Below are 23,573 nucleotides of genomic sequence, written 5' to 3'. Positions count from 1 at the left end.
AATAAGAACAGATGTCGGTTGTTGCAGAAGAAGTCGGGGACTGTTAATCCTGGGACGATTGGGCCAGTGACTGCAGCTCCGGCGACGGCGGCCCGGGAGAACAAGGAGAGGGAGGTGCGGCAGGTAACGGTGACCATTGCACCTGCCCTGGCCCAGACCCCCCACCACAACGGCCACCTCCCCCTGATAGATGATGGGCAGGACGTTCATGATGCCGACAGACGGAAGAAGAGTGAGTACAATGAACTCCCTGCTTGTAGCATATTAATAAATTATTAGACTCTAGCAATAATACTTTTTCATCATCCAAAGACCATGAATGGTTGTTTCCTAAGTGAAATCTCTTACACTCAACAATTAGTTATTCTATACATTTTTTTGTGAAAGCTTGAAACAAGCTAATTTTAATTTCTAACACAGTGGTGGATGAATAACAATAGTGCTTTTTAATTTTTTTGTTGGAGAGAAAAAGACAGAAGTCTCTCCACACGTAGTTCTAAAAGGACCTTTGCACCTCTCCCTTACGTAGGATTTAGGCACTCAAAATCTAAGGCTTTTGCAAAAGCCTATTAGATTTGAAGGATCTTGATCTCTAATATCTTTGGATCTGAGGAATAGGCCTCTAGGAATTTTCTCCTGGTTTTGCATATGGAAGAAAAATTAAGTCATATATGCTCTGCTGACTTTTCTGCTTCGCCACAGAGTCTACATTCATCTGTCTGGCTTAGACCCATCTTCATAAGGTGTTTCCTGAGAGGGCAGTGTCCTGTCAACATCCCTATTACTAATTGTATTACTCAATTGAAGGAGTAAGGAGGATATATCATCCTTTTGCGTAAATAGAGCTAAACATTTTCAATTAAGTGTTTAGCTCTACAAGTGCCCCCCTTACTGGGGCACTTGTCCAAATTTCGGATCTAGTCCTCCCATGCCAATCTTTCACGAGAGCTTTGCCGTAGGAGAAGGTAAATATATAAAAATTGACAATGGTTAAAATACTGGTTTTTAAAAAAAGAGGTCTACAATGAGTTAATGGTTTAGAGCTAGTTAATATTCTTACTGCTTTTTCTGCAGGATAAAAATCTTCTGTATGCCTATCCCATTTCCCCATACCACCAAACCATACCTTATAATACTTTGAAAAAAATAGTAAAAGGCCATTTTTACATAACTAGTAGTTACATGACTCCCTAAATTTGCTAGTAAAAATATTACTCTAAACAATTGTTTACAAACACTATCAATGTGACATTTCCATGAAAGTTTAGCATCAATATTTATTCCTAACAAGGCAACTATATTATTTACATAATTTTTGATATTGAAGTTTTACAAGACTTTTCACAAGATGTTCTATAAATTCATGAAAGGGAGCTGTAACTGAAACTTGCTGTGTTCTATCAGTAGCTACCCCATGCAGTATATGTAATTTCAACTTCTTGGTTCCATTCTTCAAATTTTTCAAGCAAATGTTTCTTAAGGATTTCACTTGATGAGCCATACTTAATGCAGTGTCGAAGCATACAGTCTCTATTTGTTCTATGAGCAAACTAAATCATTGTATGTTTCTTCAATGCTGCAAGCATTAAGTAGCAACACTACATTTTGATGATTGCTCAAACGCAAACTGAATGAGAGCCTACTGGAACACACCATTTAGGACACAGTGAACAAAATTTTGAAATTCCAATGTTTGAAGCAGTGTATTCAAACTAGAAGGCAGCATAAAGTTCATTTAAGTTACAAAGCAATAGTCTCTTTGTTCTTAAACATTTTTGGTTACTTTAACTTTTTCTTTTTTTCCCTGGCCATAATTCAAGAAAATTCTTCATTTTGGTAGAATGTTTTACCAAAGTATCTGTTTATTGGTCTAATGGTTTTCCTTTTTTTATAAGGTTAAGTAATGATACCTTTCTCTTTAAGTAGTTCTCATGTTTTATGAACTGAATACTCACTAACAATGAATTTTTCCAAAACATTTTGCCAACGCCATGAATTTAGTATTTTAAGAAAATTCCTTTTCTAAAACTTAACTTACTTTTTTAATTAAGGTTGAACAAACATATTCTACTTTCCATTCAGCAGAACTAGACTTCTTGTGGGATGGCATTGCATGTAGTTTAATTGGAGATTCTCCAATGTCAGTTAAAGAAGTGTTGATATCTTCTAAAACGGTTTCTTTGTTTAAAACCTCCAAAAGTGTTATGCTTTTCATCTTTTTTATTGTTAAGGTTTTTATTGCTTTGTTAGTTACTTCTAAAATAGTATTAATGTTCTCTGGAAATTCCAAGGTACTGTTCTTAAAGTTTTTGTATTTTTCCGTTTGTGGCTTTGAAAAGAGTCAGAACAAGAGGTTTGATATGTTTCATATTTATTTAAATAACACATTCTGTGGTCCTCAAAAATGTTAAAAATCACATCTGCACTTACACAACTTCTTTGTTGAATAAGCGATTTTTTTTTCAATTTCACTTAATAACTCCATACTTGGAAATTTCTCTGATTTAGTATACTTTTTTGGCATTCAATAGCATTATGTTGGTCCACACTACACTTAACTAAACTTTGTTTAATGGATATTTAAAAACATTGTGCATAGTAGGACATTTGTAGAAAACATAATGTAAATCTTATTCCATATTACATTTATATATATTAAGTTTTATTCCTCAGTTGTTTTATACAAACAGTGCATTGAAAATTGTAACTTTTATTTATATAATAAGTAGATATGAATATGAGGTTCCTGGCCCACTTTTGGGACTAACAGAAAATCAATGTTAAATATTGTTCAAAGGGCCATAAACAAATGCTATTGAAATAATCTCCAGTCTTTGTCTAAAGAACCATAAATGTATCTACAGATGTAAGCAATAAATCTAACATCTTTTTGTTGCCTAAACCTGTGTTCTTCTAAGCGGTTTTATTGGAAAATCTAAATACAATTATTGGTAAATCTGGAAAACTTATGAAAATCTTGAAACCACACTAAAGACCAGTGTAAATTTCAGTAATTAATGATACATTCTAGTGGCAATTTTTACGTCTAGAGACATTTAGTTGTGAATTAAAATTTAAAATGTTTTATGAAATTTTAATCATAACACAAACATGTATTTTTGTTGGTATTTTTAGTTATATAACTTTTGCATTTCATAGACTAATTTATTAATACGGTGTGGTTGTTAAATTTTTCTCCTATAATTGTTTTATTTAATTTTCCTGTCAACTACCTCTCATTTGCCATTGAAACAATTGGATAATTACTGTATAAACTTAAAGTGATGATGATTTTCACAACGATTCAACATCTGATTTACAATATAATTATTTGTTACAGATGCCAGGCACAAATGGGTACCACTTGAGATAGACTTGGCCAAAAGCAGAAATAAACGAGACAGATCGCCGAAAAACACACGAGACAGAAATGGAGATCATGGTGAGTGTTTTATTGTGTACTTATGTTGTAATTTCATTTAGAAATTGTATATTATGTACTGTATGGTAAAAATATTACTTCCCCACTAATTTTTAAGTAATTACAAATAAAATAATGGATCTTAAAAAAATGTTAAAGGGATGAGATCAGGTGTTAGGTGTAAGATGAACCCTCGGAATGTGAAGGATGTTGTCTTGGTGTGTAAGCATTGGATGTACATCAGTACTCTAATAGCATCATTAAAGGGATGAGATCAGGTGTTAGGTGTAAGATGAACCCTGTGAAGGATGTTGTCTTGGTGTGTAGAGCACTCCTTATCCTGATCCCAGAACACAAGCTGTACATCAGTACTCTACATAGCATCATCATTAAAGGATGAGATCAGGTGTTAGGTGTAAGATGAACCCTCGGAATGTGAAGGATGTTGTCTTGGTGTGTAGAGCACTCCTTATCCTGATCCCAGAACACAAGCTGTACATCAGTACTCTACATAGCATCATCATTAAAAGGATGAGATCAGGTGTTAGGTGTAAGATGAACCCTCGGAATGTGAAGGATGTTGTCTTGGTGTGTAGAGCACTCCTTATCCTGATCCCAGAACACAAGATGTACATCAGTACTCTACATAGCATCATCATTAAAAGGATGAGCAGCCCAGGATAATAGATACATGTTCATATTTTTTCAAATTGTAAATAAAACACATAGCTGCATTTCGAATGTTTTGTATTTTGGTCACTGTCTTCTTTGGGAATGCTATTGCCACAGGCGGGAATACAGTAATAAAACAATGAACAAATATTGGATTCACCAGCTGCAGGTTAGCCACCTCACACAACACATGTATCGGTTTAGTCCTTTCAATCTACCCAGAGCTCAGTAGCAAGCATCTCACATGATCAGTAAATGACAGATTGCAGTCCAGCAATACTCCAAAAGTGTCAGACATGACTAGTCTCTCATCTCCGAGTAAAAGGGAATCTCCCTTGCTTTTATTTATGAGAAGATACGCAGCGGTTCTACATATTCACCACCAACTGTGAACAGGTCTGAGCTTCCAACTTGAGCACTTCTACCGAGAATCTTAGAGTTTGAGTTGTCTTATGGTACTGCATCTGTCCTACGACCTGGAACAGCTCAGCATCAGTGAAGAAGGGAATCTGCTCAGGGTGGGTTGGAAACAGAGCATCCATTATGTTGTCCCTAACAGAGGAATTTCTAAGCGGGCCGGCTGATTGGGCACGGAGTATGCGCATTGCAACTCTGTAACCCAGTCCCTGAGTGTCCTACAAGTCCTCTCTTAAATTGTTTCATTAAAACATGGAGTATTTTACACAGTGCTCTACACAAACAATACATAAGACAACTGTATATCAGGCTGTATTGAAGAGTATAACTTGTATAATGTTTTGCTTAGGTGATGTACGGGAGGGTGAGTCGGTTGTGAACGGCAGTGGAGGTGTCTACCGTGAGTGGAGTGTCAGGGGAAGTGGAGGACGTGGGGTACCCAGGCAAGGGGCACGCGGCTCACGCAGTGGTCGTGCAGGTTCACGAGGCCTTCGGAGCTACGGGCGAGGTCGCCATGACGCAGACTATCCTGACTACCCCACGGAGTACACTCAGGTAGCGGTAGGTCACCGAGTCATGAACAAAATATTCTTTGATATCAAAATTTTGGTTTCAAAAATTACAACAAAATTTTATCCAAACTAGGAGGTAGTGATTGTAATGTATTAATATAAATAGTAATATTATTACTATAAATAAATGATCTTTTCAGCTGTTTCAGTTTTAATAATAATTTGTTTTTATGTTGACTCCACTTAATACTTATTTATATCTTTCGTTGAATTTGTTACTGGCATCTATTAAGTAGTATATCAAATTCATTAATACATTTTTATAACTGTTTAACACTCATCAATGGTACATGATAAAGTTTTACTATACATTTTTAATACCTACATAATTATAATGTACTCTTTTTGTTTCGTTATGTTTATGTAATTAATTCTCCAATCCTTTTATGTAATCTTCAAATTTTCTCTAATAAATTATCCTGGTCGGTTCAAAAGTAATGTTGTTTTGAAGTTAGTCCATGTTGGAAATGCATAATTAAAAAATTATCACCCAATTATTAAATCTTATTGTAAATAAACAATTCCAAGTTAATTTTGTGTTATATATCATTAGAAATAGTATGCAAATTTTGCAAAATGACACCTGTAATAATTTTTTATTGGCGTAAAGATTTTTACAAATCATTTATAAAGTCATGGTTACAGTAAAGTTGTCATACCAAGTCAGTACAACAAAAAATTCTTATACAACATTATATCAAAGTAAATACATTTACAAATATATTAACAATATACAATTAAAACAAAATAATATGGCACTCAATTGAACCAAATTTTCAACATGAAATAAATTTTGAAATTATAGAACTAGTAACATTCTTATTTAAATTCCTTATGTCACAACATTAAAAATAAACAATTTTCTTCTGATTAATAACTTTTTATTTATTAAGTTATGTAAATTAATGGTTCATTTTATTTAAAACTTACATTACTTGTGACAACCATGTGCTATTCTGTAAAGAAACATTTTGTTTAATGTAAGGCAGCTACAGTAATACCATGCACATTGTCTGTAAGTACCTAACTTGCACAACCAATCAACAGGTAATTACAAACATTTCAATATACATCATCATCTACCAATAGAGCATGTTATTGTGAATGTCTGTAACAATATTTTGGATTTTATTTGTGTTACAGATAAATAAATTTGGAAATCCAGATGGATTCATGATGCCTTTCATGGGCACTTTCTATTTTGACAGCAGCAGCTATCGCAACCTGGACGATCCCACACTCATGGAGTACATACGCAAACAGATGTAAGTTGGCTTGTGTTTTAGGTGCTATCTAGAAATAGAACGAAAAAATAAAAAGTTCTATATAAATACGAGTGTCATCCGGAAAATGTTCCGATTTCTTATAAAAATAAATAACAGATTTTTCATAAAAATTTACTTTATTTGATTCCTAACATCTTTTTTCAACATAGTTTCTATTTTTTGTTTAACCCTTTTAGGATCGCGCGTTTTCAGATTTTCTATGCCTAAAACACCGCCTTGTATTTTTAAAAAGTGTAAGGGTTTGGGGAAAAAATTGTATATTCTAAAGTAGTGGAGATATTTCAATAATTTTTTTCAACAATTTTTTCTGCATGAAGTGACTAACAATAAGAAAATAGGTTTTACTTTGTGTAAAATCAAAAAAAGGTTTGCTAACACCTATAAATAAAAAAAGTTTTTTGAAAAAAAAATTTTTTTTTTTTGTTTACAGGAATTTTGTGTAATCTAAAAAAAATAGAACAGTCCACACATATAGATACATGTATTTACAAGTTATTGCTTAGGAGATTGCAACTTATTTCAATACTTTTCTTCAATAAATGGCTGAGATACGAGGAAAAATAATAATAATGGTAAAAATTAGAAAATAGATAGAAGCAGAAAAAGATAACTTAACGACAGAGAACAGGCCAATTAAGCAGTAATGAAACAATATTTTGTCTCTAACTCAGTTATTTCATGGTCTTATTAAGTTTGAAAGTTCATGAGAACTATTCTAAAACTTACTCATACTAAAAAACTAAAAATAAATTATTTTGCACACAGAAGAAATGTTACAGAACTGCTGACAAGTCTAACATACATGTTTGGTGAGGCACACTCCATGTAAGCCTTTATTACATTTGACACAGGCAGTTCTGGATCTCTTCATCTTGTCTTTTAGTCATTTTGAAGTACGATAATCGTCTAAACACAATGAACAAAACGTAAACAAACTCGGCAGGCCGCGTCAGTCAGCTGGCGCTGGCGATTGCGTGTTGGTCGCGGCTGAGAGCTAGCACTACCAACTGCGCAATTTATCATTTCCCACTCCTCCGTGGATTAAAATTTTACTAAATTCAAAGACGATTGTGAATGTAGAAACTATCAATAAATGTGGAGTCAAAATTTGGTTGAATCAAAGTTATTAATTATTTTCTTATACCCATAAAACCAAACTACTGATAAATCGTTAGTTGGTATTTTTAGCCTAAAAGACAAACTAACAATATATCGTTAGTTGGTCCTAAAAGGGTTAAACATTTATTATAACGTTCTTTCTACAAGCTTTTGAATCCCGATGTCATAGAAGTGAGGATAACTAATCATGAACTGCTACTTTCGCCTTGTCATCAGTGTTGAGGCGCTTGCCGCAGAGAAACTCCTTTAGGTAGCGAAACAAGTGAAAGTTGCTCAGCACCAAGCACAAGCTATACAGCGGGTGGTCAAACTGTTCCCAATCAAATTATCTGATGATATTTTGGGTTTAGATGGCATAGTGGGGTCTGGTGTTGTCATGTAATAATAGAACTCCAGATGTCAATAATTTGCACATCGAACTTTAGTCAGAGTATCGCAATAAGGGGCTGCTTTTCTTGTTCTTCCTTGCTCCTTAAACTTAACTAACAATATTCCATGTCTATCCCAAAACACGGACACCATAATCCTTCCGTGTTGAGATTGTTTCTTTGGCCTTGACTCTAACCGGTGAGTTTCTAGCCATTCCATTGACTGACGTTTTGTTTATGGGATTATGTGAGAAACCCATGTCTCGTCACCTGTGACAATGTTCTTTAAAAGTGCTATTGCCTTCCTTATGATATCGGACCAAAAACTCAAAAGCAAAAACCATTCTTCTCTTTTTGTGTTTCACAATAAGCAGTCTGGGATCCCAAGGTGAGCGCAATTTGCGAACTTTTAAATTTACTTATGGTTGGAAATTCCAGTGGTTATAATGAAATGGTAAATCGCTGATCTTCACAAATCTTTTCATCAACGACATTGACCAAATCTCCTGTGATCACTGGAGATCTGGTCACATAATTTAAGGTCATCATGGACATTTTCCCGTCCATCATTGAAAGCTCTCTCCCACTTCCACACTTTGCTATCACTTATCGCATTAGGGTTGTGCACTTCACTTATCTGTGTATGAATATTCGCTGCTGGAATTTTCCTTGATGTCGAAAACCAGATATTTGATCGTATTTCGCAGGATATAGTTTTCAAAGTAGTATTTCTTAACCATAATCTCTGATACGTAGGCTATCATTTCAGCCTCAGGGAATTCCTGCTTTATTACATGTGTCCTTCTGAGGAAGTAGGCTTAGTCGCCTATTTACTCGTACTCGGAAGATTCATTGCACTTAATATGGATGTCATCTTCACCTCCTGTCCCTGAGGATTCGATATTCCAGAACCGCTTCAAGTGCCAAAGTTAGACAGGAGCTCATTGCCCCAATGATACTTACGCAAGTTAACCTTTGAAGACTCTGTAGCCTCTTGGTATCTGGTTTTTGTTCTACTTTCGGCCACCACACTAGAGCAGCATTTGTGGTTTTATTAAGGCTTCATGTTTCCAACATATCATTTTGGGTTTCAGTCCCCATTTATATCGAAAGAGTCTTTTTACAGGCCTCAAGGGCCTTTGTAGTTTTGGATAAAATGTTTTCGATATGTGGATTCCATGTTAGCCTTTTAGTCTAAAACTACTCCTAGATACTTGACTACATCGGAAAATGTTATTCTAGTACTTTCACAACGGTTGTGCAAGCTGGAATTTCCGTTTTCTGGTGAAAGTTGTTATATGTGTTTTTGATTGGTTAATCCTTAGACCAACCCCATGACACCAGTTGCTTATAAAGTATAGGCCATCTTAAGTGAGACGGCCGTTCCAACGTGTTTATTTCTTTCCCTAACCATAAACTCTAGGTCATCAGCATAGTATTGTAGATTTATTCTCCCTTCTTCTGATTTTATCAAGAGATCATCAACCACCATTGCCCACGAAAGGGGAGACAGTACCCCTCTCTGAGGGCACCCTTTCCGGGCTGTGATTGTGGCCTATACATCTCAGAACCTTTCACTTACTTGTTGACTTTTTAGGAGGGCTACTATCCACTTGACAGCATCTGGGGGAACATTAAACCTTTCCAGTACTGCCTCCTTGGATTCATATGCTACTTGATCATAAGCTCCTTCAGTGTCCATAAAGGCGCTGACTAGGGCTTCTTTTTATTTGAAGGTGTCCACCACCTCCATTAAACTGTGGAGAGCGGTGGTATTTGATTTTCCTTCAACATATGTGTGTTGATATAGAATTAGTGAGTAAGCCAGTAAGGTTTCATGTGTTTTATGTATATTTTTCACTATGAAAAGAAATAAGGCTAATCGGCTAAACGAATTAGGTTGAGACTTTTGAGTTCTTTGGGACAATCTGTCCAACTCTTATTGTGGGATATGAAGTAGTAGTATCTGCTACGATCTCACTGTTCTATGGGGTAAATCTACCCAACTAGTATACCGGGATATGAACTACGTCTGCTGCAACACTACTTATTCTCATTATTCTGAATTACAATCAGATTGTTGGTTTTTGAATAAAGCATTTTCAATAGAAACTACAACGTAACTGTAATTTTGTTTCAAACTCAAAATAAAATCCCATGATAAATACAATATACATTAAGACAACAAAGTACTAACTCACAAATGACGTAGTACGCTAGAGACGAGTGACGGTTTCTGTCTGTACTTGCAGAGAATACTACTTCTGCAAGGAGAATCTTATGAAGGACCTATTTCTGAGACGAAAAATGGATGCTGAGGGTTATCTTCCTGTCACACTTATAGCCTCCTTCCACAGAGTGCGGGCTCTCACAATGGACATCAATAAGGTGCTGCAAGCAATTCAGGCTAGCAAGGAATTGCAGTTGAGTCCGGACAACTTCAAGGTCAGTGTAAAACTAATAAGAGGGTACCTTACTGTCACTCTTACAGCCTTTTTCCACAGAGTGTGGCTCTCACCATGGACAATCAATAAGGTGCTGCAAACAATTCAGGCTAGCAAGGGGTTGCAGTTGAGTCCGGACAACTTCAACATCGGTGTAAAACTTATAAGAGGTACCTTACTGTCACTCTTATAGCCTTTTTCCACAGAGTGTGGCTCTCACTATGGACAATCAATAAGGTGCTGCAATCAATTCAGGCTAGCAAGTAGTTGCAGTTGAGTCCGGACAACTTCAACATCGGTGTAAAACTAATAAGAGGTACCTTACTGTCACTCTTATAGCCTTCCCCAGAGAGCGGGCTCTCACCATGGACATCAATAAGGTGCTGAAAACAATTAAGGCTGGCAAGGAGTTGCAGTTGAGTTTGGTCAACTTCAAGCTCAATGTAAAACTAGAACTGATGCTGCTATGGTGGGAAGGGCTGATTTGATGTGAATGTTGAATTTAGCTCCAGTTCACCTTACCCTTAACTTCTTGTCACCCTTATAGCCTCCTTCCATAGAGTGTGGCCTCTCACCATGGCTATCATGGAGTTGCAACTGAGCCAAGGACTACTTCAAGGTCAGTGTAAAACTAGAACTTAGGGCTATCTTCCTGTTAACTTTATAGCCTCCTTCCACAGAGTGCAAGTTCTCACCATGGACATGAATAAGGTGCTGAAATCAATTCAGGCTATCAAATAGTTGCAGTTAAGCCCTGACAACTTCAAGGTCTTTCTGACATAATGATTTCTGAAATCCATCTGCGATAACTTATTTTGTTCGGCCAAATTGTCTCTCTCCATTATTTTAATTATTTCCTTTAGACTAAATATTGAACCAGCATTTTTTTATTCTCTTCATAGATAGTACAGTGGTTTCATTTTCCATCCATAATGATATATTATAATTCATCCCTCCTTCATAGGATTTAATTGCAATGGGTTGATTAACCTACAATAAGTAACATTTTTCCTACAATTTACCTGTAACAACATTGTCCTAGGCATGTATGTCTATGGTAAGTCTGCTACTGTCAGTTGTATGGTTAATTTATATTGTCTTAAAGGGTCATCAGAATAGCTTTGTATAGTTGTAGTTGTTATTAAGTATTTGTGTATAGTTAGCCTGCCCTAACACATACATAACTGTTGTTGCAGGTGAGGACAGTCAATGATCCAACAAAGTGGCCGATTCCTGACACGGTGGGCAACCCTCTGATCATCTCCCCCCAGCATCCCCTGTCAATGCATCCCTTGGGACCCCCTCTGTTGCAGATTCCTCCTCTGGCACCCATGCCTCCTCCCTTGCACAGACCGTTTCCCCACCCTATAGTTCCACCCCCACCACTTCCCTACACTGCCGGTCCTGCTGACAATCTCAATCCTGATGTGCCGGAGTTCGTCCCAGTAATACAATCCGCCACAAACGGTGGAGGTGAGCCTATCGACGAGTGTGCCGAAGTATTTGAGGAGTCCACAGAGCCCAATGAAGATGAGAAAGTAGTGGAAGCACTGAGTGACAAGACACAGATAACGGCTGTTGATAAGACAGAGACGAATGACGTAGAGAAGAGACAAGAGGCTGAAGGTAATTATCAAGTTTTATCATTTTCTGCTCTTTGGTCAATGCTCCTTCGCTAAATCTGTTTTTTTGCTAGTAATTGTTTTTCATGATGTTTACAAACATCATTAGAGAATCTTAACAGTGAACTATAGATATTACATTGAGCTGATATACAATATCGTTTTTCTTGTTTTAAATGAGTAGTTTTAATCTTTATATAAGGGTTGTCTAGGAAGTAACAGACACTTGGGAGTAGCTCAGGAGTTGGTGAGGCTAGAGAACACCATGGGGTGGTCTGTACCTCACTAGTTCAAATTTGTGCTGCAATTGGAAATCCCACCACTAGTGAAGTACTTTTACTAATTACGTGTCTGTTACACGTATTACGATTGAAATCCATCATCAAATTTGTGACATGAATTGTATTATTTCATTAAATACAATAACATTTTTATTTAATTTCTAAAAATGAATATATTACAATGTAATTAATAACAGTATGCATTATTTAAACAAATAAAAACAGTTTAAACGACTATGATATCCATTATTCGCTAACCTGGAGGAAACCTCTGTGAGCGCCTGATGGAGGGTTAAGTGACACCAGAGTGAGACAGTGGTTTATGAATTCAGTGTTCACAAAGTCACTGAACATTTGTAGTTTAAACAAAGTAAAAATTGACTTGCTGTGAGAGATCATATTATAACCTAGTTAATGCGTTGAAAATTGCTTAGTGCCATTTGAAAATATAGTTAATGCGGCGATAATCACAAAAGCCAGTTGCAGGATTAATTAATATTTCACAACTTTAGAGACCAAGGTGGGATTTTGTCCCTACTTTAAAGACCAGTGGGGCTAGTCCGAGGGATTTTCGAAATAACAATAGGTCTATATATTTATCCCAGGAACCCTAAGAATGTCCAAGACAAAGTTCAGCGCAATCGGTTGAATAGTTTATGCTTGAAAGCAAAACAAGCAAACAAAGGTACTTTCACTTACTCCTGTGGCCACTCGAAACCCAGATGGTTTTTGACCTCGGTTTATTTTTGTTAGTTTTAAGTAATACTAACAAAAATAAAATCATCTGTTTCGGCAGTTCTAATATGTAAGGTATGACAAAAATCAAGTTAATTAATGAAAATCAAGTCAAACACACAATAATTCAAGTAACATTTAATAAATAATGAAAATTACTTCATGATGATGGTCATTACTGCTCTTTTTTATAAATGTAATTATGGACTATTTTAAATTTTTGTGTAGGCTGAGGTATCTTGTGAATCACAACAAAATTATAAAATGATGCATGCTACAAGTACATGTACTTTATAATAAAGTGATCTAACATTCAAGCTTTAAGTTCAACCAGAAATATACAAATATATACAAATACATTTATATATATATATATATATATATATATATATATATATATATATATATATACAGAAAAGACAAATATACATCATAACTTAGCTCCTTCAAATAGTGTTTGGCTATTTAATATGCGTAACTGTCTCGTAATTGCAGTTTATAGTGTGCAGGCGCTTTGAAAATTTTGATGTTTTACCGTGCTGCCTGGTGGTGAGTTACATCGCATATAAACCTTCATAGGCATAGCATATAAACCTTCTCCATGAAATATGTATACATACAAATTTTCATAATGATCGGTCAAATAGTTTCTGAGTCTATCAATATCAAATGTACAAACATCCTCTTTTTTTATATATAGACTTGGTAAGTTTTTATTATCAGTTCCAGAGGACACCACAACCGCCACACTACCAGAGTTGGTTGTCAATGGTACTACTACAACCGAGGAGGACCTGTGGAAGGAGGTGAGTGACCTGTCACGATTTGTCAAACGAAATCAGATCCGTTATAAAATTTAAATTCTTTCTCATAATGCGACGAGTGGTTATTCTCATAGATGAATTTCAGTGTGATATGGTTCACTTGTGGAGATAATGAACTCCAGTGTCGAGATACTTCAGTGTACATCAGTGCTGGAGTGTTCTATGTGAAATTGGTTGAACTACCGGATTTTGTTTGGTTAGGTAGCACCACCATGTACGCTGTTTACTTTTAACTTTCATGAGCCACGTCGCGCGACTCATGCTGCACACTTAATTAATATATAATTAATGCTGCACACTTATATATATACTTAATTAATTGTAAGAAATAAACTTTATATAACTTCCAAAACATGTCAAGCTTACATCTATATTGTGGTTTGGAGGTTGATGTAAGAACGTAGCAGACAATGACAGCGGGTAACTTACTGTGCAGAGGAAATAGCTGTAGCAAATCGGCATTAGCCACACATTAGTAATAGCACACGCCAGTCTAATAATTATAAAATATACTTCTTGTCTCTTCTATCTCCAGTTAAATCAGGAAAAAAGTTTGCTTTGTTCTACAAAATAGGTAGGTTTGATAAAATCTGGTAGGGTTCTCTACTACGAGTTTACTGTGAGTCATCGGTGAGCCATGTTAAATTGAACATGTTAATTTCATTAGGTTTTGTAGTTAAAACATTTTATGACATGATTACGATATGTTAGATTCGTGTTTTAGTTATTATAAATATGGGAATACAACCTCACGTCTGTATATACCAAAATTATATGAATCCATTCCGTTGAATTTCACTACTTTTAATTTAAGAAGATGTTATAGTTCATATTTCTACTTTTTGTATTAAATAAAAATATATGGACCCAGTTAGAAACCTGTCTGCTACTGTTGTTATTCGCAGAAAACAATTTATTGAGGTGAAATGAAATGAAATGAAAAATGCCTTTATTTACAGAGGCAAAGTTAGGACTTAAAAGTCCTCACTACCACTTAACCTCCGAGGTTGGTTGTGTTTTGATTTCCAGTACATGATTTACTGAAGTTAATTATAATCAAATAGCTAAATGACTTGTTCAGTTGATAGTATTGTACAGAGTGACGATAACACAAGGGGGTGGTGACTTCTGAGGTCGTAGTAATAAATACTCGATTTGCAAAGTTTACTTATAAGTTCAATTTAATTAATGAAACTTACAAGCACCACTTTTAGTTGGTAAATTAAATGTATGCCTTGCCACGTTGCTGCCAATTAGAGTACAAGAACTAAAAATGTATATCTGATAGGTGGGCCTAAAATATCCAATGTTCTATGGAATTATGCCTACGATATTTTACTTTATAAAACTTTAAGATTTTACTTCCCTTCGCAATATGTAGACTCACAACCCGGGCGTCGGCGTCTTGGCACGAGACATTGAAGCTGTAGTCTAAGAAGGGTTATTTCTAGTCGGTAATTACTAGAAGAGGAGTAGAAGTTATGAAAGTGGTAGCCATCTACTCAAATAATACGTGAGCTCGCCTAAAACAAATTCGCGACGGTATTAGCTATTTAATGAGACAAAAAACTTATCACAACAACGTGCTCGTCAGAAGGACGACGCCACAACTTGTATCCATTTCAATCAAGCAAATAAAAGATCTTCAAGGGTAACTTACTTTACTATTTACAACTCTACTTTACGTTACATTCATTTTTATATGTTTGGCATCAAAGGGCTAATTTAATAGTACGAAAATATAAATTTTACTTACGGACATAGCGCGCGAGGTGAAATCGGTCACGTAGTTGGGCTGCTACGAAGGGTTACAATAAAATATTCATACGCGTGCCAATTAGGTAGTTAGTCCGTCGATAATTTAGTTCTGGAACATTGGATAAAAAATAATATTAAGTTGTACTGGCTAACTAGGTTGTGAAATGTTGCATTATATAAAATGGAACTAACTAACGGTACAGTATGTTCAGTATTCTAGTTATTTTAGAACGTCAAAGTCAAACCATCTTTATTTACATAAACTTTAAGTTTATTAATTGTGTCAACAAATAAAAGTTTAGGTCTAGTTTATGTACGACCTTGTATTGTATATGATCTCGTTTGTGTCCCAACTTAATTTATATACCCTTTGTTATATTACAATATTTCATAAACGGACATGCTTTGCATTATTTCTCAATCTTGATCATCCCCCAAAATGCGTAAAGTAGTGATGACTTGTGTACTAAAATCCCTGAGAATTGTTCCAGGTAAAGAGAAGAGTGAAGCCTGTGGGGCCGAAGCAGGAACGTGCTGTTCTCCCTCCTCCAACGCAAGAGAGGGAGGAGTTGGATTTCCAGTTTGACGAGGAGTTGGATGTTCCTACTGGTCGTCACAACACATTCACTGACTGGTAGGTTATCTCCGTCACAGGAATCAAGAATCAAGAATCTTTATTATTCATCATAACATCAAGCTCACAATATATTAAATTAAATGTTAATTCAAGTGAAAACCTGACTGGCCAAGATGTAGCAATAATATCTTATGTTTAGCTAAGCATGGACAATCAACAATAAATACATGTATTAACAGATTCTACAGAAAATAAATTAATAAAATTGGTAAAAGATTCAATAATAAATCAATGAATATTACAGTAACAGACAATTAAAACAGTTAAACATTTAAGTAGGCTACAATACAGGTAACCGTCACACATTCTTTCTTATTGGTAGTTGTCCACTTGTTTGTAACATTGAAGAATTACAAGTTACATTGAACCCTGTCATCTAGTCATATCTGTCATTTTAAATTATTACAAACAAATTTATATGGTAGATTAAATTGCGACTTAAATTAATTAAATTTAAACTACGTATATTTAGCAACTTCTATTGTATATCCAATCCAACTTGTTCTGATATACACATTTTTCCGATACATGATTGGAAAAATGTATACACACTAAAATTATTGGTTACTAGCATTTACCTGTAGTCCATATTGAGGTTCTCAGTGAATAGCTAACAATGCAAAAACTGAATAAACGGCAGCTCTCCATGTGGGCCATGTCTTATCACAGTAAATATGCTGTAAATCAGTTATTTATTATTTGATTTAAATAATTTTGGTGTCATTAGGCTTTGTGATAAAATCCCCTAAAAACTGATATTCTTGCAATTCTTGAGATAAAATGCTAGTTTTTAAAATATTCAAAGTTTAAAAGTTTTAATGGCTGCCATTTTGAAAATGCTAAAGATAATTTCATGATATTTTTCTGTAACTGGCCTTGTTATTATAAACATTTAAGCCAAACCTGGCATAATTTAATTTATTAAGATATTGATTTTTTTTTAAACACATACTGACAAGACAGCTGGGAAACTAAACATTGAAAACCTACGTTCATATAGTGAAATATGTTTGTCTTGACCTTAGCAATAACCTGTTATACCTTTGTTCAGAGAGTTAGGGGACACCCTGTATTTCACGTACATTTCAAATATTTAGGGATGACACTATTAAAAGATAAAGTTCTTCAAAAATCTACCTACAAGAAGATAATATCTCGGGGAAAGGCAAAATCTTAAGTTTGTTTTTCTGAATTGTGAAAATTCTCTTGACATTTGTTGATTTCTTTCAGAATTCTATTGCATATAATTAATTATATTAGACTAAAATACGAATAGTAAATTATTTTTTAGTTTAAAAGATCTATACTATTTGTTTAAATCGGAAATCTGAAAGCAATATATTTAAATTTTTTGGACAAATTTTTAATATATAAATTCTTTGATACATTTTGGTTCATATGGCACCTAAGTTTTGCGAGCTATTGTTACTGTTATTTCTTGGTTCACAAATAGTGACTCAAGGTTCTAGATAACGTGATGATTGATAATTGGCTTCAGATGTTATTATAGAAGTGGAGGATCCATAAGGAAAAGTAAATAATTTCCAATGTTTCACAATATTTTGGCTTAAATTTAGATATAGAAGCTCAATTGTGTTGTCAGTTATAGCTTGCGCAACCAAGGAAGGCTTATTGTAACAAGTACCTAAAAATACAAAACTCAACCGTATTATTTATTATGTATTTTTAGTTTGTTTATAAAATGTCACTCTTAGTCATAATTGATGACATTTTACTTCTCTTGCAGGTCAGAGGACGAGAGTGACGATTTTGAGTTGAGTGACCACGAGATCAACAAGTTGTTGATCGTGACACAGACTGCACAATCGTCACGTCGCATCAAGCACGATGGCCACGATCGTTCGGGTGACAAAACATCACGTGTCAAAATGACCCAAGATTTGGAGCAAGCCATCAACATCGGCCTGCAGTACTATGAGGACAACTTGTGGACAGAGCAAGACTGGGTGAGTTCACGTATTGCTCTCTCCGCAGTTTCTTGCTAGCTATAATTTCTCGCTCCTTCGCTATCGCTTGTTGTCTGTAAACAGTAAAATAGTAAAAGAAATTCCCAGATTCTATTTTGTTTATGTTTTACTACATTCTCTTATTCAGTATTCTGATTTTTACGTAGTTGATGGACATGGTACAGTCTGACCGCCAGGAGAAAGATAGCAATGTATGAGATGTGCGGGGAGGTATTTCAAAGAATCAGATCCCGCCGTATTCCTTCACCCCTTCTCCATCCCACCCTCCTCGTACTTCCTTTAGTAATCTTGCTACAAACATTATTCGTGATTTTTGAAGTAGAGTGTTCATTCATAGATTAGTACAGATGGCATATGTTTTTATAAGTACTCAATAAATTAAAATGAGTGAATTCAATGTACATTGAAGTAAAATTTTTTTCATTATTATTGATTTCTCGTGTTTTATCAGTATTAAAAACACATAAAATTAATATGTTTTCCCGCAATGTATTATTAAACATGCTTTAACTTTTAAGTTTTTAACGGTTGAATTGTTAATGTTTTTCCTTACAATTATTTATCGTAGACGGTGTGAGTTGATGTTTTCACATTTAGCAGAGGTTAGTAGAACAGCACTAGCCGAATACGTTTACCTCCCATGGAGGATCCAATTTGTCATATGGACATACTCCTGCAGACCCTCCACTGCGTTCCTGTCACCTTCTTTCTCCTGACGGTTGGACTGTATTTATGGATTACAAGTAATGATTAGAGAATAAACATTATTTTGTGCAATTATTGATTGTATAGAATGGCACAAGAAAAAGTATCAAATAAATTGTTAGCTGCGATCTTTATGAATGAAAAAATGTTGATAATTCCAATAATGATGAAAATGATTGAATGCTTCACGTCTTTCACACCACTAAAATACTCACTTTTTGGGACATTACTACTTTGAGAAAACCCCACAAGTGAAAGGGTGAAAGAGAACAAAAAGCCTAGTTTTATCACAAGTGTTTTGATAGGATAGGAAGAGCAGGTTCACCTCTACCAGATTGGAAGGACAGTCCTCTTCTTAAAATAGAGACCAAAAACACCCAAATAGTTATTATATGCCCATTGAGCCTCTGCCTAGATTCAGTTTGAAGTATTCAGTGTTACCAAAGTGCAGAAACAAAGAGCAACCAATCCCCATATTGTGTGTGAGATAGGTTCAGTGAAATGGCACAAAGTATCCCATTTGTGTATTCAATAATGTTGACATTATTGACGTTCAGGTGCCCTCGGTCTCTGGCAGCTACAAGACTGTGAATGTGATAACTCAGGAGGACTTCGAGAAGATGGCTCCACGAGCACCACGTAAGGTGAACCCTGAGGTGCCACCTCCCCCTCCTCCCTCTCTCAGCACGGCAGCAGAGTTCCCCACGGAGCAGTTGGACGAAGAGAAACTCCTAGAGAATGTCAATTATGTGAGTAGATATGGCATATTAACTGTTTTCTGATTTAATAAACAAAATATAATACTTTTATGATAATAAGAATTCAAAAAAGTAAAATGAGCATGTTGTTTAGGAAATTTTAGTTTTAAAAGCTCTTAAAAAGGCTTTTAATTTATATATTCTCTCCAAGTATAATAAACTAACACTTTTGAAAAACTGTTTTTTTCCCAAATTGTGTGTGAGAGACTCATTGAACCCCTGGAATGTAGGAGACTTGATTTGAGTGAAGAAAACATCTTCCATCAGTGGAGATCGTATGGTTTACTGATAATTCATAAGTAAAAAGTGCACAGGTATGGGGTCTGTATGTATTATCCCAACGTCTTTCAGGCAGAAGTCTCTGCCACTTTAGGGTGTGCTTGTGGAAGACAATTTTTCAATGATAGCCAGGGAGCTCTGAAGGCATCTTGTTTGATCAATTCCAAACTTGTATGGAATTATTATCAGGTTGTTTCTTCCTTTGATAAAATCTACAATGTCACTGTTGTACCGTTTCAAATAAAGCTCTTTTGGACAGGATGAATATACTGCGAAAATAATCTTGAGTTTAACCCTGTCGCTTATCATGGACATGTTGGCAGGAGGTGGACGATGACCAGAACGTACGAAGGAGTGGAGCTCATCATAGAAAAGCACCACGTTTCTATGCGGTAATGAAGGATCCAGAGAGGCCAGAACAAGGCCGCAAACGGAAAACAAAACACTCCAGTAATCCTCCTGTGGAACACCACGTGGGTTGGATAATGGACATCCGGGAACACCGACCTCGCACATCTTCAGTAGGGTAAGTGCTAACGATTTCTTTAACTGTCAAATTATTCTTTGTTCATAATTTTATAGTATCTAATTATTAACTTTAAGTGTCATTTTATTGTATCAATTTCTGAGCAAAAAGTGCCATGCCATCCATTATGTTGCAAAGTGTAAAGTTTTAGGGTAAATTTATTATATCTTTATTTTTTTTTAATGAGGGAAAATAATTTTTAACTCCCAATTGGCACTTTTGGAGGAGTATGGAACATTTTGGAAAGATTACAAATGTAGGTCGAGCCTTACCTAATTTAAAAGTTCTCCCTCCCTCTCCCTCTCACTAAAGGATAAATAAAGAAAGTATCAAGTATCACTATCTCCCCCTCTCTCTCCCCCCTCTCTTGACTGACTGACTGGATTCTATTATATTTGAAAGAAGACTCAAATATCTAAAGGGAGTTGGGGAAGATCTAAGAAAAGGATTTCGAATGGAATATTTTGGCGAACTAAAACTGTCGGCTGGAAGAAACTCAAGAAGTCTGAAGGTAGGAGAAGCAGTTCTCATCGGTTCAGTAACCATGAAAAGAAATTGGCCAATCAGAGTAATAAAAAATATCTCTCTTGGCAGAGATAGTGCTCAAGAGTTATACAATTGAAAACTGCAAGCGGAATACTTAATCGACCGATTCAACGTATCTATACACTTGAGGTTTTTGGTGATACAAACGAACTGAAGAAGGAGGTGAAAGAGAGAAAACCCTTGAAGACGACATTATCTGAATGTGCTACAAAGAAAACACTGAATACTTCAACTCACACGTAAACTAGAAGAAGGGTCAATCTACCTACACAACTTCTCGATTAGAGCTCAACATGACACTGGAAGAGTTGGTATGGTTTAGTCTCTCCAAGGCTGTATTGGAAAGTTTTACTTCATTGAATCATGTTGGCAGTGGACTGCTCTTAATAATAGTGTTTACATTTTACATTCAAATCAATGGTTAATAGAAAAAACCCATATTAACATGTTTTGAATTGTTTTGTTGTAAAATCTAATTGTTGGTATGTTTTGGCTTGTGTTCTTGTTTCGTAATATGATTTATGTGCAACAGTTTTTATCATGTTTAGAATTGAATTAAAAACAAGTTCATTATTGTTAATTGACTTGCTTTTAATTGCTGAAATCTGTTAGGACCATTTGTCAGTTGACATTGCCATTGTTGAATACCAGCATTTCAGCATCCTTCACATTCTCTACTTAGAGAGAACAATTTTTACACAGCAGATACATTAGTACAAGTAATATGTTTGTGTTTAGGAGCAGTACAGGTACCAGTCCTAATGAAGGTTTCCTCTCTGGCAGCATCCCCAACTCGATACCAACATTCCAACATCCTTCACATTCTCTACTTAGAGAGAACAATTTTACACAGCAGGTGTACCACAAGTACCACTCAAGGTGTCTTAAAGGTTAGTTTGTTTTGCCTAACTTATTTAAATTTAATTAATAACTTAATGAACCCACATTAATTTTTGTGATGTTAATTAGTCTAATTAAGTAATTGTAAAAGTAATAAAAGTATTGTTATGATGTTGATGCATAGAGACTTGGTCTCATTAAACCATTATACTTTCAACGTAGCTGTTGATATTGTACCTTTATTTTGTTGTATTGCATATTTCAACCCAATTGCATTGTGTTATAGGGATACACAATGTTTGGATAAGAGTTGAGTAAGCCTTAATCCTCAATTTTCATAAAGAACAATATTATTACATTAATAAAGAACTATCAATTATCATCTTCAAACCACATAGTTTTTATTAATATTTAACTGTGAATGTTAAGTTATAATTTCCATTAAAAAGACTAATTTTGTTGTAAAATATAATTTATATATATATCACTTGAAATATGTCACACCATTCTTCACTTAATTTTCAGCATCACACTCCAGTTCATTCTTTGTTTTTTCCCCAGTTAATTATAGTAAAATGGAATAAGCAATCCTTTCTCTTCAGGAATCAAAGATGTCTTAAGGAACTGATGGAATTTCTAGTTTCCTTCTGAATCAAATTTATACAGCCATAAGTAAACAACCATTAGCCCATATGTGAGTCGGGGCAGAAGAGTGATATCAATAACCATAGACCTGTTGCTCTTCTTTCTTATGTCAAGAGTGCTGGAGAAAGTGATCTATTCGAGGTTATTAGGGATCATCTAGAGATAAAAACAATATCCTGATTCAGAATCAATATGGCTTTAGAACAAACTCTTTAACTACTCATGCAGTCATGGACTTGTGCAGAATATATTATCTAATATTTAGCGGTGTGAACCAGCCCTCAGTATATTCTGTGATCTTTCGAAGGCATTTAGTAGGGTTGAGCACTGCATATCTTTGGAAAACCACTTGCATATCTATTGTGTACATGGAGTTGCCCTGAATTGGTATCGATTATACCTTTCCAACCAGATGTAATTTGTAGAGGATTCGAAGATTTGATTGGTACACACAGTATGCAAATATGGGGTTCCCCAAGGTAGTATCCTTGGACCATTGTTTTTCATTATCTACATAAATGATCTTGCAGCACAAGATAGAACACAATTGTTCAATTTGTGTATTATATAATTATGGTACATGTCCAAACTCCTGTTAACACTGCAAACAATCCATTGTCATTATAAAATGTTACATAAAGAATTATATGTTTGTGTGAAGGTGTTAACGTTATTTCCAGAACGGAAGAAGCTCGGCATAGGACAGTCCCAGGAGATGAACACACTGTTTCGATTCTGGTCATTCTTCCTTCGTGAGAACTTCAACAGGACCATGTACCAAGAGTTCAAGACTTTGGCAGTTGAAGACGCTAAATCAGGGTTCAGGTAAACATCAAGTTATAGAATAATTTATGTCTCAATGATCTACTGATAAACCTTCCACTAGATAACCTGATTAATTGCAACATTTTTCAGAATGTACAACAAAAATTGATTAGACTAATGTCAAGACAACATTCTTTTAAAAATATTCATATGTAATGCTGAAATTGTTTAACCAATTGCTACATAAATATCAATTTATCTTATCAACTTAACACAATTGTCTGTCACAACTGAAGGATTTTATGAAAGTTCATGAAGTTGTAAGTAACATTAACTTTGCATTCGCACAGACAGGAGTGTCTATT

At 35.2% G+C, this 23,573-nt stretch overlaps 1 protein-coding gene across 4 annotated transcripts in view; it reads left to right on the top strand.

The window, feature by feature from the left end:
- Positions 1 to 23,573, top strand: part of LOC124358005 (la-related protein 1) — a 124,878-nt gene that overhangs the window by 89,478 nt on the left and 11,827 nt on the right. For 3 of the 4 annotated variants that reach the window (XM_046810216.1, XM_046810218.1, XM_046810219.1), the window contains 13 exons: positions 28 to 232; positions 3,341 to 3,442; positions 4,860 to 5,071; positions 6,226 to 6,347; positions 10,108 to 10,300; positions 11,496 to 11,925; positions 13,661 to 13,743; positions 16,011 to 16,153; positions 17,904 to 18,123; positions 19,407 to 19,598; positions 20,210 to 20,412; positions 21,697 to 21,848; positions 23,124 to 23,268. In XM_046810216.1, coding sequence (XP_046666172.1) covers positions 28 to 232; positions 3,341 to 3,442; positions 4,860 to 5,071; positions 6,226 to 6,347; positions 10,108 to 10,300; positions 11,496 to 11,925; positions 13,661 to 13,743; positions 16,011 to 16,153; positions 17,904 to 18,123; positions 19,407 to 19,598; positions 20,210 to 20,412; positions 21,697 to 21,848; positions 23,124 to 23,268 — 2,402 coding nt within the window. The remainder of the gene's footprint in view (positions 1 to 27; positions 233 to 3,340; positions 3,443 to 4,859; positions 5,072 to 6,225; positions 6,348 to 10,107; positions 10,301 to 11,495; positions 11,926 to 13,660; positions 13,744 to 16,010; positions 16,154 to 17,903; positions 18,124 to 19,406; positions 19,599 to 20,209; positions 20,413 to 21,696; positions 21,849 to 23,123; positions 23,269 to 23,573) is intronic. The other variant, XM_046810217.1, reaches the window with a different exon arrangement.

This window comes from Homalodisca vitripennis, chromosome 3 (genome assembly GCF_021130785.1).
Source record: "Homalodisca vitripennis isolate AUS2020 chromosome 3, UT_GWSS_2.1, whole genome shotgun sequence".
In the NCBI taxonomy this organism is placed as follows: domain Eukaryota; kingdom Metazoa; phylum Arthropoda; class Insecta; order Hemiptera; family Cicadellidae; genus Homalodisca; species Homalodisca vitripennis.
Note: the sequence above shows the minus strand (reverse complement) of the source record. Positions and strands in the feature narration are given on the sequence as shown.